This window comes from Scyliorhinus torazame, chromosome 2 (assembly GCF_047496885.1).
Source record: "Scyliorhinus torazame isolate Kashiwa2021f chromosome 2, sScyTor2.1, whole genome shotgun sequence".
NCBI classification, from domain to species: domain Eukaryota; kingdom Metazoa; phylum Chordata; class Chondrichthyes; order Carcharhiniformes; family Scyliorhinidae; genus Scyliorhinus; species Scyliorhinus torazame.
The window spans coordinates 288,803,506-288,821,062 of record NC_092708.1 but is presented as its reverse complement, the minus strand read 5'-3'; the positions used below and the strand labels follow the sequence as shown (position 1 = coordinate 288,821,062).

The 17,557-nt window shown below is 46.0% G+C and overlaps 1 protein-coding gene across 6 annotated transcripts in view; it reads right to left on the bottom strand.

Moving 5' to 3' along the window:
* Positions 1–17,557, bottom strand: part of scfd1 (sec1 family domain containing 1) — a 568,533-nt gene that overhangs the window by 340,827 nt on the left and 210,149 nt on the right. For all 6 annotated transcript variants that reach the window (XM_072488067.1, XM_072488091.1, XM_072488100.1 and 3 more), the window contains 2 exons: positions 6,191–6,330; positions 5,064–5,154 (listed from right to left, as the gene is read on the bottom strand). In XM_072488067.1, the coding sequence (XP_072344168.1) occupies positions 5,064–5,154; positions 6,191–6,330 (231 nt within the window). The remainder of the gene's footprint in view (positions 1–5,063; positions 5,155–6,190; positions 6,331–17,557) is intronic.

Below are 17,557 nucleotides of genomic sequence, written 5' to 3'. Positions count from 1 at the left end.
GTGCCCAACAGATAAGTATGGTTGATCCCGCAGGAGCGGGACGGACAAGAACCCCCCACCAGGATTATCACTTGGAATGTTAGGGGACTTAACGGCCTGGTGAAAGATCCAGAGTCTTCGCCCATCTGAGAAGCCTAAAAATTGACATAGTCTTCCCACGGAAAACACACCTGAGGGAGAAGGACCGACTGCGGATAGGATAGGGCTGGGTGAGAGAGATGTATCACTCATGTTGCGAGACGAGAGCTAGGTGAGAAGCGACTTTGACGGAAATGGGAGGACGGAAACTTCAACTGTGTACAGGACCATTAACAGACCGATCAAACCCCAGATCAGGGAAAACGATGGGTATGACCAGGGAGCTGGCAACATTCATGGAACAGATGGGGGCAGTGGACCCATGGCAGTTCCGACACCCTAACGAGAAGAAATTCTCGTTCTTTTCGCCAGTCCTCAAGGCATACTCGAGAATAGACTTTTTTGCAGTGGGGAAAGCGGTGCTTCCAGGAATAGTAAGAGCGGAATACTCCACGGTGGTTATCTCCGAATATGCTCCACATTGCATGGATGCGAGGTTGGACAAAGACCTACTGGTCAATAAGGTCTTCTGCCAGAAAATATCACAGGCCATAGGCGAGTATGTTATAAACAACCGGAATGTGGAAGTCTCACCTTCCACGTTCTGGGAGGCATTAAAAGCAGTGATTAGGGGAGAGATTATAGCCTATAAGGCATGAAGAGATAGGGCGGCCAAGCAACAACTGATCGACTCCACCCTGGAGGTCGACAGAAAATACTCCCGAGGCTCCAACCGTACAGCTTCTGGAGGAGAGGAAAAAGTTATAAACGGACTTTAACCTGCTATCCACCAGGAAAGCAGTGTACCAACTCCACCAGACACGGTGGACCTTCTATGAACACAAGGAAAAAGCTAGCTGCCTACTGGCTCACTAGCTGAGATAGCAGGCAGCCACAAGGGAAATAGCGCAGGTAAAGGATAGGGGAGGCAGACCAGTAAACGAGCAAAAAGAGATCAACCAAACATTTGAGTCATTCTACCGAGAGTTGTAAACCTCTGCCCCCCCCCCCGATGGGGATGCAGAGATTAAATGGTTCCTCGATGGACTGGACATGCCAGTCGTGAGGGTGATAGGCTGGGGGGAGCTGGAAGCACCAGCACTGTAAATTCTATGATATGACTGGGAGAGATCAAAGAGAATATCAGCTCCATGCAGGCGGAGAAGGCGCCGGGACACGACTTCTAGAAGAAATTCGTACCAGCCCTGGTCCCACACCTACGGGACATGTTCACAGACTGGCTGGCAAGGGGCACCCTGTTTCCTATCCAACACAGGCCATGATACTGCTGATCCCCAAGAAAGACAAGGACCCGACGGAATGTGGATCATATAGATCCATTTCATGGCTTAATGTAGACGCGAAGATACTCGCAAAGGTCCTGGCCAAGAGACTGGAGATCTGCGTACAAGGTGGTTGCAGAGGACCAGGCGGGTTTTGTCAAGGGTAGGCAGCTAACTGCGAACATCAGGCAACTGCTGAATGTAATAATGATCCTCTCCAGGCAGAGAACACCTTGGGTGATTATTTCCCTGGACGCAGAAAAGGCCTTTGACGGAGTCGATTGGAAGTGAAAATCCTATACAAACGTCCCCAAGGCGAGCGTTCGAATCAACGCCACCCGCTCTGAATACTTCCCGCTACACAGAGGCACAAGGCAGGGATGCCCACTGTCCCCGCTCTTGCTTGCCCTGGCATTTGAACCACTGGCAATCGTTCTGTGACAAGCGAAAAGCTGGAAGGGTATACAAAGAGGAGACAGAGAGGACAGAGTTTCACTCTACACAGATGACCTGCTCCTCTACTTCTCGGACCCACATGTCATGCGAGAGTGCCTTGAAGAACTGAATGTTTAAGCAATGTACCTTTAAGAAAACAGTGATGTCAGAGAGTGGGTGGGGCTGAGGTCAGGTCAGCCATTTTGCAGTTTAGTTTTGCAGGTTTTTAGTTTCAGTTTAAAAAGCAGTGTGGGTGTGTCTGTGTGTTTCCAGAGAGCTGCAAGTTTTGAGAAGAAAGAAAGGTGCTGGAGCTGAAGTCAACCAAGCTAATATCTCTGCCATTGTACAGAAAATATATATATCCTTTAACCTGATGTGATTCTGTTTAAAGGTGTTAAGTCTCTTGGAAGTTTGAAGGAACATTTTGAGGAGTTATTTACTGTTGCAATATTTTCTGAGTTATCTTTGAAGTAAGGGGTGTTAAGAGATCCAATGTTTATTTAAGATGTTAAGTTGAGTTCATGGACTAAACAGTGTTTTGTGTTTAAAAACCCACCTGTCCATAATTGTAATTCCACACCTAGGGAAAAGCAACAAGTCCATTAAAGGAAGAGGTTGGTTGAACTCCATGAAACATTTTGGGGTTCTGAAAACGCCTCGCCCATAACACACAGAACAGCCTGAAAGCAATCATGCAACTTCTGAGAGAGTTCGAAGCCTTTCTGGGCTCCAAATTCAACCTGGGCAAGAGCAAGGCATTCCCGGTGAACTCAAACGGGGGAGGGACAGAGCTGGAGGGACTACCAATCAAACTGGCCCAAAACAATTTCCGCTACCTGGGGATCCAGACAGCCTACGACTGGACACGGATCCACAAGTGGAACCTGACCAGTCTGATGGAGGAAGTGAAAAAGGACCTACAAGAGATGGGATGCACTCTCGCTTTCCCTGGTGGAAAGAGTGCAGACAATCAAAATGAACGCACTGCCGGGTCTCTCTTCCTGTTGAGATCCATACCGAGCTTCATCCCCAAGGCCTATTTCCACAAAGTAGACAAAATGATTATGTCGTTTGTGTGGGGATGGTAAGAACCAGAGGATCCCTAAGTCAACGCTACAAAGGAGGAAAAACATGGGCGGTCTAGCCTTACTGAACCTACAGTACTACCACTGGGCGGCCACAGCAAAGAAGGATGGATACGAGAGCCAAACATGGAATGGGTGAGGATGGAGAAGTCCTCCTGCAAGGGAAGGATCCTCCGAGCACTCTCCACAGCAGCGCTCCCATCACCCCATCAAAGCACACATCCAGCCCAGTGGTGGTAGCCACATTGAAAACGTAGAATCAAATGAGGCAGCATTTCGGTCTAACTGAGATGTCCTCCATGGCCCCCATCTGCGGCAACAACAAATTCCCGCCGGCCATGCTTGACGCCACCTTTAAAAATTGGAGACAGGACGGGGTGACATTAGCGGTTAGGGACCTGTACATAGGGAACAGACTCGCGCCCTTAGACAAACTGACAGAGAACCTGGACCTACTGAAGGGGCAGGAGCTGAGGCACCTCAAAATTAAACACTTTCTCCAAAAGGAGACAAGGTACCCCAGGGCCCTAAGAGACACTCTCCTAGAGGAGTTAATCAACACAGACAATAAGGAGGGGGGGGGGGGGAAACTGTGGGAACATATACGGAAGGTTACTAGACAGGGGACAGGGCAAGGCTACCACTGGACGAAACTAGACGGAAATGGGAGGACGAACTGGGGACGGAAGTGGGTTGGGGACTCTGGAGCGAAGCACTGAGCAGGGCCACCTTCACCTCCTCCTGTGCTAGGCTAAGCCTTAAGCAGTTTAAAGTGGTGCACAGAGCGCACCTGATTGGAACCAGAATGAGCAGGTTCACCCGGAGGTGGAGGACAAATGTGAACGGTGCCAGGGGGTCCCGGCCAACCACGCCCACATGTTCTGGGCATGCCCCAGACTTGTTGGGCTGTGGACAGCCTTCTTCGAGGCGATGTCCAGGATTGTGGGGGTGAGGGTGGAGCCATGCCCGAGAGTGGCAGTCTTCAGGTATCGGACCAGCCAGCCATTCAGATCGGGAAGACGCTCTGGCTTTTGCATCCCTAATCGCACGCCGTAGAATCCTGCTCGGCTGGCAGCACCACCCAGAGCTGCAGACTGGCTGGCAGACCTAGCGGAATTTCTCCACCTGGAGAGGATCAAGGACACCATCTGAAGGTCGGAAGAGGGCTTCCTTAAAGTGTGGGGACCATTCATCAGCCTGTTCCAAGACCTATTCGAGGCAAACAGCAACTAGGAAGAGAAAGGAGTTGGGGGGGGGGGGAGAGAGAAAGACAAGGGAGGACACGGATACGTGACAGGGTCAGATGGGGGGGAAGGGGGGGGGGGGAGGGGTCCCAAAGATGGCACAAAACAAAGCGCGGACGGCAAGGTGAGGAGGGGAAGGGTACGCATCCCCTCTCCACCTGCCAAAACACCAAAAAAAAACAGCAGGGGGATAAAATGGAACATGCCTCCAACAGGGGAAGGGGTGGGGACCGTTTATCAGAACTGCTGTACATAGGACACAAACTGGCTTGTAAATATCAGAGACACTTAAGCTGTTACTTTGTAAATACTATGGGTGGGATTCTCCGCCCCACCGCGCCACATTTCTGCCCCGACTGACCGGCGGGATTCTCCGTTACACCAGCCGGTCAACGGGGTTCCCCATTGTGGGGCAGCCCCACGCCATCAGGAAACCCCTGGGCGGCGGCATAACGGAGAATCACGCCTGCGGAGAATCCCGGCCTATGTGCCTTACACATCAATCTTTAAAGTTAAAAGTGCCAAAAAATACATATTTTTAAGAATGAAGACAATTTTCTAACCCATTACATTTGTACTGTGTGAATTTAAAATTATAGCAGAAATTAAGGTTGAAAAACATTTTTTAAAGGAGGTATGGGCGGTTGATACAGAGTGAAGTACTCAAAGCAGAAGGTGCCAGATGAGCAGGGAGAAGGGAGCTCCTGATGATAAGGGGCACGCCGCTATACCATCTTAAGCAGATGCTTATAGGTTTGAGTCCAGGCAGTGTTTGACATTCAAGTTGGACAACAACAGTTGAAATGAATTTTATCTGTTTCAGGCTGATAAATGAGAGTTTTGCTGTGGTTAGGGAAATTGGCATACTTGGCTTCTTCATTTGGGGTGAACTTGGTTGGGTCTGTGTCTTAGTTTATATGTCTTATATACCTCCTTACCATGATGCTCTTTAAATGTTTGACTTCATCTTCTTGTGTCCTGTAGGATTCCAGTTCTTGTTGCACCGATTCAGCTACTTCTGGAAAAGGGCTACATAACAAGAGATTATGGATTCATAACATAACCATAGTCAACATATGACAGATATGAAACTTCATAGTTCAAATGAAAAATATGTAGATCAACTTCCAATTTCCCCATGTGAACTCATAAACTCAGGCATGCCAGAAGAGGACAGTGTCAGATACTTCCCCACAATAAGGGCAAGCTCCAGGAACATTCTCAATGTTACCAAAGCCCAGGACCATCCCAAATGACAAAGCACAGGATTACACTCAAGTTCTCCTAGGTACTATTCCTGGGCTATTACTACGAATACCACATATTTAACTCCAATATGTGTAACTTGCATACTATCTCCTTGTACCCTATCAGCGTTAAAAATGGAAACAGATAAAAACTAAAAACACAGGTAGATATCGAACCATAAAATCCCTACACCGCAGGTGGCCATTCAGCCCATTGAGTCTGCACCGATCCTCTGAAAGAGCACCCTACCCAGGTCCACTCCCCAACCCTATCCCTGAAACCCCACCTAACCTATGTATCTTTGGGCAATTTAGCACGGCCAATCCACCTAACCTGCACATCTTTGGACTGTGGGAGGAAATCGGAGCACCTGGAGAAAACATACGCAGAGAGGAAGTGCAAATTCCACACAGTCACCCAAGGCTGGAATTGAATCCGGGTCCCTGGCACTGTGAGGCAGGATTGCTAACCACTGTGCCAGTGGCATCAAATATTTATTAATTTAAAGTTTTCTCAAAAAATTTATCAGATTTGTGATGTTCAATCCACAAAGCACCACGAGAATGCTCAGTGTGCGTAAAAATTAAATTTGACTAAGTCAATGACTAACTCTCTGTCTCTAACAAAGACTCTGCCATATAGCAAATATCCTGAATGTTATAAAACAGAAAATCCTCTAACTCACTATGTCATAGAGCTACAAGGAATTTTTACACATCACACTTTTGTATTATCGACACGTTATGTATAATTTAAATATTTCTGCCAGTATTTCCTAATGAAAACATGAATACAACAAAATCCCAAAGTACATTACCTGCCTTTGTGCCTTTGCCAAAAATTATCAGCAGCTGTTAAGTCGTAGGTTTTTTTATTTCTTTTCTTTGGTCTAGCCCCTGCAGGGCTATTTTCTAGTCCTGGGGTTTCTTCCAGGTTAACTCTATTCAAATGAAAATCCTGCAGGAAAAAATATTTGATAGGTGATACGTTGCTGGATGGGGACAAAGACCTCACACGATATTGTTAGAAAATATGTATAGATATCCTCATGGCTATGTCTAAAACTGTTTAAACTGGACAAAGACCTTTTAAAATGGCTGAAGCAATATCTTAAAGAAAAGGAGCTCTGCCAGTATCAGACATTATCTTGACACAAATGACTCCCCTAGGGACTGCAGAGTGCAAATTCAAAGAGAACTGTACAAAGGCTATCTGGATTTTATAACCCAGGTTTCCCAACGGGAGTCTACTCATCCGCTAGGACAGAGAGTCACACATACTTCCCTTCAATTCTTAATGGTTGAGACATTTAACCATCTCGGGACCCAGACAAGGGTCCTTTGTCAAAAGCAGTGCAGAGAGAAGGAAGCCATGTGTTATGAACTGTTAAGTTGTGGAACCAGCAATATTGCTTTTTGAAACTGCAAACTTAGTTTGCCATATTACCACCATACAAGCAGCCTCACAGAAAAGGAGGTCTGCTTAGGTTGAACACCTGGCCCAATCTGTTTCTGCTGGAACTTCTGCATTGTCGCTGAGAAGGCTGATTCATCTCTGCATACCTATCCTCCCAAGTGAAGTCAACACCACCAGAAAAGTAAATTAAACAGAAATGGTTTTCATCCCGCCAACCTGCATGAAGGAATACCATTTGACTTTAATTTGGAACTCTGGAACCCACGTGAACCATTATGGAATTTTCCGCTCCTTCCATGGCATGTTTTCTGGCAGCGAAGAGGGCTCAGCATTGTCAACCAGTGGGATCTTCCAGTATTCTTGATGTTTACAGCGTGCGCAAAACAGGTGCAATGAAGAAGACTAATAGAATGCGAGCCCTTATTTCAAGAGGGTTGGAGAATAAAAGTCGGGAACTCTTGCTGTACTGTACGAGGTACCAGTGAGACCATATCTGTAGTACAGTGACAATTTTGGTCTCCTTATTTAAGGAAAGATATTATTTCATTGGCAACGTTTTAGAGAAGGTTCACTAGAGTGATCCTCAGTATTGAGGGATTGTCTTACGAGCAAAGGTTAAAGAGGTGGGCGGTCTACTCATTGAAATTTAGAAGGATGAGAGGTGATTTCATTGAAATACATAAGATGAATTAAGTGGATTGGCCATTCTAAATTACCCTTAGTGTCCAAAACGAGTCGGTGGGGTTACTGCGTTACGGAAGTAGGGTGAAAGTGTGGGGATAGGTAGGGTGCTCTTTGCAAGGGCCAGTGCAAACTCAATGGGCCGAATGGCCTCCTTCTGCCTGTAAATTCTATGATTCTTAAGGGGCTTGACAGGGTAAATGCTGAGAGGATGTTTCCCCTCTTGGGAGAGTCTAGGACCAGAGGGTACAGTCTCAGAATAAAGGGGTGCCAAATTAAGACAGAGATGAGGAGACATTCCTTCTCACAGAGGGTTGAGTGTCTTTGGAACTCCTTTCCACAGAGAACTGTGTGGGAAGAGTCCTCGTGTATATTTAAGTCGGAGAAAAATAGTTTTTTTGATCAGTGAGAGAATCAAGGGTCACGGGGAAGGGGAGAAAAGTGAACGCGAAGAAAATCGCCGAGCAGAAGCTTATAGCCAAGTTCCGCACACATGAGTGCGGCCTCAACCTGGACCTGGGATTCATGTCGCATTACATTCATCCCCCACCATCTGGCCTGCAAAATCCTACCAACTGTCCTGGCTTGACACAATTCACACTTCTTTAACCTGGGGTTATCCCATCTCTGGATCTGTAAAGATTTAATCACCTGCTAATGCTCGCATTCCAAGCATTGTCTGGCATCTTTGAATCTGTTTATATATATGTTTCTGGAACATACCTCGTCAGGTGGTGAAGAAGGCATTCGGCATGCTTGGTTTCATTGGTCAGAACATTGAATATAGGAGTTAGGACGTCTTGTTGAAGTTGTACAAGACATTGGTACGGCCACACTTGGAATACTGTGTGCAGTTCTGGTCACCCTATTATAGGAAGGATATTATTAAACTGGAAAGAGTGCAGAAAAGATTTACTAGGATGTTGCCGGGACTTGATGGTTTGAGTTATAACGAGAGGCTGGATAGACTGGGACTTTTTTCCCTGGAGCGTAGGAGGCTTAGGGGTGATCTTATAGAGGTCTATAAAATAATGAGGGGCATAGATAAGGTAGATAGTCAACATCTTTTCCCAAAGGTAGGGGAGTCTAAAACTAGAGGGCATAGGTTTAAGGTGAGAGGGGAGAGATTCAGAAGGGCCCAGAGGGGCAATTTCTTCACTCAGAGGGTAGTGAGTGTCTGGAATGGGCTGCCAGAGGTAGTAGTAGAGGCGGGTACAATTGTGTCTTTCAAAAAGCATTTAGATGGTTACATGGGTAAGATGGGTATAGAGGGTTATGGGCCAAGTGCGGGCAACTGGGACTAGCTTAATGGTAAAAACTGGGCGGCATGGACTGGTTGGGCCGAAAGGGCCTGTTTCCATGCTGTAAACTTCTATGATTCTATGATTCTAAAATCGGACAGCCATGATCCTAACGAGTGGCAAAACGGGCTTGAGGGGCTGGACGGCCCACTCTTGTTCCTATTTCTTATGGCCTGCCACTGGAGAATCCACTAAGGTCTCACTGGCAGGAGTGGCCAGAAAATCCCGCAATATTTCTTTTTGTTATGGTCTCTGCACTGCTAATTTTTTTTCTCTCTCCCTCTTCTACTGTATGAATGCAAAGAAGGCAACATTGTGATCCTCCTCAAAATTAATGTGCACCAATAAAACTTTGATTTCATCCTACCTAACTAAAACGGGTGGCTCGATTGACAGCATAGTAAATAAATGCATTGTCTTTGTTTTACAGTGCGACCGCCGTCAGTCCAATTTGACTATTGCGATCCCAGTTGGTGTTAATGCAGGACAGGAGGTTTCCAGAATGCAATCACATAACCGTGGCTCAAAAGATGGTGATTTTTACTTTTTTTTTTTAAGAAGACGTGGAGGAACAGAGCCACAGGATTGCTAATTTGTTTGAAGCAACAAGAAAAAAAACATTTATTAAATGTGAAAAGTTTGATCGTACAACTCTCCACACCCCCTTATCTTGCCAAATAGGCACAGATTTCTGAATCCAAATGGCAGATGCTATTAAATCGTTCTTCCATGCATTTCCCCTCAAGTTCCCCCAGATGATTGTCACAAGTGTTTCCAAACTCCACTCTCAGAGACGCTTTAAAATCTTCTTTCAAACAATGCTTTTCATCAGCTGTTTTCATTAAGGATCCAGCTCCAGGTTTTCCAACAATCCTTTTAAACAAAGCTTCCACTCCACTGTTGTGATAAGGAATCCAGGTACAAATGGGATTAGGTAAGCAGGTCATGTGTTTTTCATGCATCAGTGCAGACTCGATGGGCCAAAAGCCTCTTCTGCACTGTATTATTCTATGATTCTGATTCTGTAATTCCAGGTTTTCTAACTATCCTTTCAGGATTGCGGTCTTGAATACTTTTACACATACTCCGAGATTCAGCTACTGATTTCCAAAATTATTTCCAATAATGTCTCACAATCTGTAGTAAGGTATCACAGCCTTAGATATCGGAGGTAGTTCAGTTATTTTTTATTTTTTTAATTTAGAAATTTAGAATAGCAATTCAATTTTTTTTCCAATTAAGGGGCAATTTAGCATGGTCAATTTACTGACCCTGCACATTTTTGGATTGTGGGGGCGAAGCCCATGCAAACACAGGGAGAATGTGCAAACTCCACAAGGACGGTGACTCAGAGCCGGGATCGAACCTGGGACCTCGGCGCCGTGAGGCAGCAATACTAACCACTGCGCCAACGTGCTGCCCGGGGGTAGTTCTGTTATAACCCTCATGAGGATCATGGGGAAACCATTGTTGATCTCCCTGTAGGACTTGTGGAGTACGAGGTTCCCAGATAGGAGGCAGATGCCACTCAGATGGAGCTCATTACAAACGAACATAAAAGACAGCCCAAAGCAGGGCCTGGTGTGGTTAGTTCTCCCATAGTTCTCTGTACTGCGAGCGAGAGGCTGCCTTGAGCAGATTATTGTATATAGTTAAATAAACCTCTGTTCTCTTACTGATAACTTCCTCAAGTCACTAAAATATCATAGAACGATACAGCGCAGTACAGGCCCTTCGGCCCACGATGTTGCACCGACATGGGAAGTCAAAAAGCAAAAGCCATCTAACCTACACTATGCCATTATCATCCATATACTTATCCAATAAACTTTTAAATGCCCTCAATGTTGGCAAGTTCACTACTGTAGCAGGTAGGGCATTCCACGGCCTCACCACTCTTTGCGTAAAGAACCTACCTCTGATCTCTGTCCTATATCTATTACCCCTCAGTTTAAGGCTATGTCCCCTCGTACTAGCCATTTCCATCCGGGAGAAGGCTCTCACTGTCCACCCTATCTAACCCCCTGATCATTTTGTATGCCTCTATTAAGTCTCCTCTTAACCTTCTTCTCTCTAACGAAAACAACCTCAAGTCCACCAGCCTTTCCTCATAAGATTTTCCCTCCATACCAGGCAACATCCTGGTAAATCTCCTCTGCACCCGCTCCAAAGCTTCCACGTCCTTCCTATAATGCGGTGACCAGAACTGTACGCAATACTCCAAATGCGGCCGTACCAGAGTTTTGTACAGCTGCAACATGACCTCGTGACTCCGGAACTCAATCCCTCTACCAATAAAGGCCAACACTCCATAGGCCTTCTTCACAACCCTATCAACCTGGGTGGCAACTTTCAGGGATCTATGTACATGGACACCGAGATCCCTCTGCTCATCCACACTTCCAAGAACTTTACCATTAGCCAAATATTCCGCATTCCTGTTATTCCTTCCAAAGTGAATCACCTCACACTTCTCTACATTAAACTCCATTTGCCACCTCTCAGCCCAGTTCTGCAGCTTATCTATGTCCCTCTGTAACCTGCTACATCCTTCCGCACTGTCGACAACACCACCGACTTTAGTGTCGTCTGCAAATTTACTCACCCTCCTCTAGGTCATTGATAAAAATGACAAACAGCAACGGCCCCAGAAAATATCCTTGTGGTACGCCACTTGTAACTGAACTCCATTCTGAACATTTCCCATCAACCACCAATTTCAGCTAGCCAATTTCTGATCCACATCTCTAAATCACCCTCAATCCCCAGCCTCCGTATTTTCTGCAATAGCCTACCATGGGGAACCTTATCAAACGCTTTACTGAAATCCATATACACATCATCAACTGCTCTACCCTCGTCTACCTGTTCAGTCACCTTCTCAAAGAACTCGATAAGGTTTGTGAGGCATGACCTACCCTTCACAAAGCCATGCTGACTATCCCTAATCATATTATTCCAATCGAGATGATTATAAATCTTGTCTCTTATAATCCCCTCCAAGACTTTACCCACAACAGACGTGAGGCTCACCGGTCTACAGTTGCCGGGGTTGTCGCTAACCCCCTTCCTGAACAAAGGGGCCACATTTGCTATCCTCCAGTCCTCTGGCACTATTCCTGTAGCCAATGATGACATAAAAATCAAAGCCAATGGTCCAGCAATCTCTTCCCTGGCTTCCCAGAGAATCCTAGGATAAATCCCATCAGGCCCTGGGGACTTATCTATTTTCAACCAGTCCAGAATTGCCAACACCTCTTCCCTACATACCTCAATGCCATTTATTCTAATAGCCTGGGTCTCAGCATTCTCCTCCACAACATTATCTTTTTCCTGAGTGAATACTGACGAAAAATATTCATTTAGTATCTCGCCCATCTCTTCAGACTCCACACACAACTTCCAATCCCTGTCCTTGACTCGCCCTACTCTTACCCTAGTCATTCTTTTATTCATGACATACCTATAGAAAGCTTTTGGGTGTTCCTTGATCCTACCTGCCAAATACTTCTCATGTCCCCTCCTTGCTCGTCTTAGCTCTCTCTTTAGATCCTTCCTCGCTACCTTGTAACTATCAAGCGCCCCAACTGAAACTTCACACCTCATCTTCACATAGGCCTCCTTCTTCCTCTTAACAAGAGATTCCACTTCTTTGGTAAACCATGGTTCCCTCACTCAAAGCCTTCCTCCCTTCCTGACCGGTATGTACTTATCAAGAACACGCAGTAGCTGTTCCTTGAACAAGCTCCACATATCCAGTGTGCCCAACACTTGCAGCCTACTTCTCCAACCTATCCCCCCAAGTCATATCTAATGACATCATAATTTCCCTTCTCCCAGCTATAACTCTTGCCCTGCAGGGTATATTTATCCCTTTCCATCACGAACGTAAACGTCACCGAATTGTGGTCACTGTCCCCAAAGTGCTCACCTACCTCCAAATCTAACACCTGGCCTGGCTCATTACCCAAAACCAAATCCAATGTGGCCTCTCCTCTTGTTGGCCTGTCAACATATTGTGTCAGGAAACCCTCCTGCACACATTGTACAAAAAACGACCCATCTAATGTACTCAAACTATATCTTTTCCAGTCAATATTTGGAAAGTTAAAGTCGCCCATAATAACTACCCTGTTACTTTCGCTCTTATCCAGAATCATCTTCGCCATCCTTTCATAGAATCATAGAATCATTTCTCTACATCCCTAGAACTATTTGGAGGCCTATAGAAAACTCCCAACAGGGTGAACTCTCCTTTCCTGTTTCTAACCACAGCCCATACTACCTCGGAAGAAGAGTCCCCATCTAGCATCTTCTCCGCCACCGTAATACTGTTTTTGACTAGCAGCGCCACACCTCCCCTGCTTTTGCCTCCTTCTCTGAGCTTACTAAAACACATAAACCCCGGAACCTGCAACAACCATTCCTGTCCCTGCTCTATCCATGTCTCCGAAATGGCCACAACATCGAAGTCCCAGGTACCAACCCGTGCTGCCAGTTTCCCTACCTTATTTCGTATACTCCTGGCATTGAAGTAGACACACTTCAAACCACCTACCTGAACACTGGCCTCCTCCACCGAAGTCAAATCTGTGCTCCTGACCTCTATACTCTCAATCTCTCGTACCCTAAAACTAGAATCCAGGTTCCCATGCCCCTGCTGCATTAGTTGGATTGTATCTATTCTTTCTGGCTTCTCACGAACCAACTCCATTTTGGATTTATCTGTTGCTTCAATGAACTGGTCTTGTTCCAGTTTCCTCTGTTCCCTTACTTCAGGATTCCTGGAACCATCTCTTCATTTCTCTTTACTTAAAAATTTCAACACTGATTTCATTAACCATTATTCATTGGTATGGCTTTTCTTTAAGGATCATAGAGTGGTGACAGTTTAAATACAGGGATAACAGAGCAGCAGCAGTTTAAATACTGGGATCACATAGCAGAGACAGAGAAAATACTGGGATCACAGAGGGAAAGACAGTTTAAATACTGGGATCACAGAGCGGAGACAGTTTAAATATTGGTATCACAGAGCGGTGACAGTTTAAATACTGGGATCAAACAGCAGCGCCAGTTTAAATACTGAGATCAGAGCGAAGATAGTTTAAATACTACAGTTTAAACAATGGGATCACACAGCGTCGACAGTTTAAATACTGGGATCACAGGGCAGAGACAGATTAAATACACAGAGCGGCGTCAGTTTAAACACTGGGATCACAGAGTGGAGACAGTTTAAACACTGGGATCACAGGGCGGCGACAGTTTAAACACAGCCATCACGGAGCGGCGACAGATAAATACTGGGATCACAGAGCAGAGACAGTTTAAATACTGGGATCACAGGGCGGCGACAGTTCAAATACTGGAATCACAACGGAGATAGTTTAAATACTGGCATTACAGAGAGGAGAGAGATTAAATACTGGGTTCACAGAGTGGAGACAGTTTAAATACTGGGTTCACAGAGCGGAGACAGATTAAATACTGGGAACACAGTGCGGCGATAGTTTACATACTGGGATCACAGAGCGGAGACAGTTTAAACACTGGGATCACAGAGGAAAAGGCAGTTTAAATACTGGGATTACAGAGCGGCGACAGTCTAAATACTGGGATCAGAGCAGCGACAGTTTAAATACTAGGATCACAGAGTGGAGACAGTTTAAATACTGGGATCACACAGCGGCGACAGTTTAAACACTAGGATCACAGAGCGGCCACTGTTTAAATACTGGGATCACAGAGCGGAGACAGTTTAAATACTGGGATCACAGGGCAGAGACAGATTAAATACTGGGATCACAGAGCGGAGACAGTTTAAATACGGGGATCACAGGGCAGAGAGCAGAGACAGTTTAAAGAACAACAAAGAACAAAGAACAAAAAAATGTGCAGCACAGGAACAGGCCCTTCGGCCCTCCAAGCCCGTGCCGACCATGCTGCCCGACTAAACTACAATCTTCTACACTTCCTGGGTCCGTATCCCTCTATTCCCATCCTATTCATGTATTTGTCAAGATGCCCCTTAAATGTCACTATCGTCCCTGCTTCCACCACCTCCTCCGGTAGCGAGTTCCAGGCACCCACTACCCTCTGCGTAAAAAACTTGCCTCGTACATCTACTCTAAACCTTGCCCCTCTCACCTGAAACCTATGCCCCCTAGTAATTGACCCCTCAACCCCGGGGAAAAGCCTCTGACTATCCACTCTGTCTATGCCCCTCATAATTTTGTAGACCTCTATCAGGTCGCCCCTCAACCTCCTTCGTTCCAGTGAGAACAAACCGAGTTTATTCAATCGCTCCTCATAGCTAATGCCCTCCATACCAGGCAACATTCTGGTAAATCTCTTCTGCAACCTCTCTAAAGCCTCCACATCCTTCTGGTAGTGTGGCGACCAGAATTGAACACAAGACTCCAAGTGGGCCTAACTAACTTTAGAACCTTAGTTAGGCCACACTTGGAGTATAGTGTTCAATTCTGGTTGCCACACTACCAGAAGGATGTGGAGGCTTTAGAGAGGGTGCAGAAGAGATTTACCAGAATGTTGCCTGGTATGGAGGGCATTAGCTATGAGGAGCGGTTGAATAAACTCGGTTTGTTCTCACTGGAACGAAGGAGGTTGAGGGGAGACCTGATAGAGGTATACAAAATTATGAGGGGCATAGACAGAGTGGATAGTCAGAGGCTTTTCCCCGGGGTAGAGGAGTCAATTACTAGGGGGCATAGGTTTAAGGTGAGAGGGGCAAGGTTTAGAGTAGATGTACGAGGCAAGTTTTTTACGCAGAGGGTAGTGGGTGCCTGGAACCCGCTACCGAAGGTGGTGGTGGAAGCAGGGACGATAGTGACATTTAAGGGGCATCTTGACAAATACATGAATAGGATGGGAATAGAGGGATACGGACCCAGGAAGTGTAGAAGATTGTAGTTTAGTTGGGCAGCATGGTCGGCACGGGCTTGGAGGGCCGAAGGGCCCGTTCCTGTGCTGTACATTTCTTTGTTCTTTTGTTCTATACAGTTGCAACATGACTTGCTAATTCTTATACTCAATGCCCCGGCCAATGAAGGCAAGCATGCTCTATGCCTTCTTGACTACCTTCTCCACCTGTGTTGCCCCTTTCAGTGACCTGTGGACCTGTACTCCTAGATCTCTTTGACTTTCAATACTCTTGAGGGTTCTACCAATCACTGTATATTCCCTACCTGCATTCGACCTTCCAAAATGCATTACCTCACATTTGTCCGGATTAAACTCCATCTGCCATCTCTCCGCCCAAGTCTCCAAACAATCTAAATCCTGCTGTATCCTCTGACAGTCCTCATCGCTATCAGCAATTCCACCAACCTTTGTGTCGTCTGCAAACTTACTAATCAGACCAGTTACATTTTCCTCCAAATCATTTATATATACTACAAACAGCAACGGTCCCAGCACTGATCCCTGTGGAACACCACTGGTCACAGCCCTCCAATTAGAAAAGCATCCTTCCATTGCTACTCTCTGCCTTCTATGACCTAGCCAGTTCTGTATCCACTCACCCCTGATCCCGTGTGACTTCACCTTTTGTACTAGTCTACCATGAGGGACCTTGTCAAAGGCCTTACTGAAGTCCATATAGACAACATCCACTGCCCTACCTGCATCAATCATCTTAGTGACCTCCACGAAAAACTCTATCAAGTTAGTGAGACACGACCTCCCCTTCACAAAACCATGCTGCCTTTCATTAATACGTCCATTTGCTTCCAAATGGAAGTAGATCCTGTCTCGAAGAATTCTCTCCAGTAATTTCCCTACCACTGAAGTAAGGCTCACCGGCCTGTAGTTCCCTGGATTATCCTTGCTACCCTTCTTAAACAGAGGAACAACATTGGCTATTCTCCAGTCCTCCGGGACATCACCTGAAGACAGTGAGGATCCAAAGATTTCTGTCAAGGCCTCAGCAATTTCCTCTCCAGCCTCCTTCAGTATTCTGGGGTAGATCCCATCAGGCTCTGGGGACTTATCTACCTTAATATTTTTTAAGACACCCAACACCTCGTCCTTTTGGATCTCAATGTGACCCAGGCAATCTACACACCCTTCTCCAGACTCAACATCTGCCAATTTCTTCTCTTTGGTGAATACTGATGCAAAGTATTCATTTAGTATCTCGCCCATTTCCTCTGGCTCCACACATAGATTCCCTTGCCTATCCTACAGTGGACCAACCCTTTCCCTGGCTACCCTCTTGCTTTTTATGTACGTGTAAAAAGCCTTGGGATTTTCCTTAACCCTATTTGCCAATGACTTTTCGTGACCCCTTCTAGCCCTCCTGACTCCTTGCTTAAGTTCCTTCCTACTTTCCTTATATTCCACACAGGCTTCGTCTGTTCCCAGCCTTTTAGCCCTGACAAATGCCTCCTTTTTCTTTTTGACGAGGCCTACAATATCTCTCGTTATCCAAGGTTCCCGAAAATTGCCGTATTTATCCTTCTTCCTCACAGGGACATGCCGGTCCTTAATTCCTTTCAACTGCCACTTGAAAGCCTCCCACCTGTCAGATGTTGATTTGCCCTCAAACATCCGCCCCCAATCTATGTTCTTCAGTTCCCGCCTAATATTGTTATAATTAGCCTTCCCCCAATTTAGCACATTCATCCTAGGACCACTCTTATCCTTGTCCACCAGCACATTAAAACTTACTGAATTGTGGTCACTGTTCCCGAAATGCTCCCCTACTGAAACATCTACCAACAGGCCGGGCTCATTCCCCAATACCAGGTCCAGTACCGCCCCTT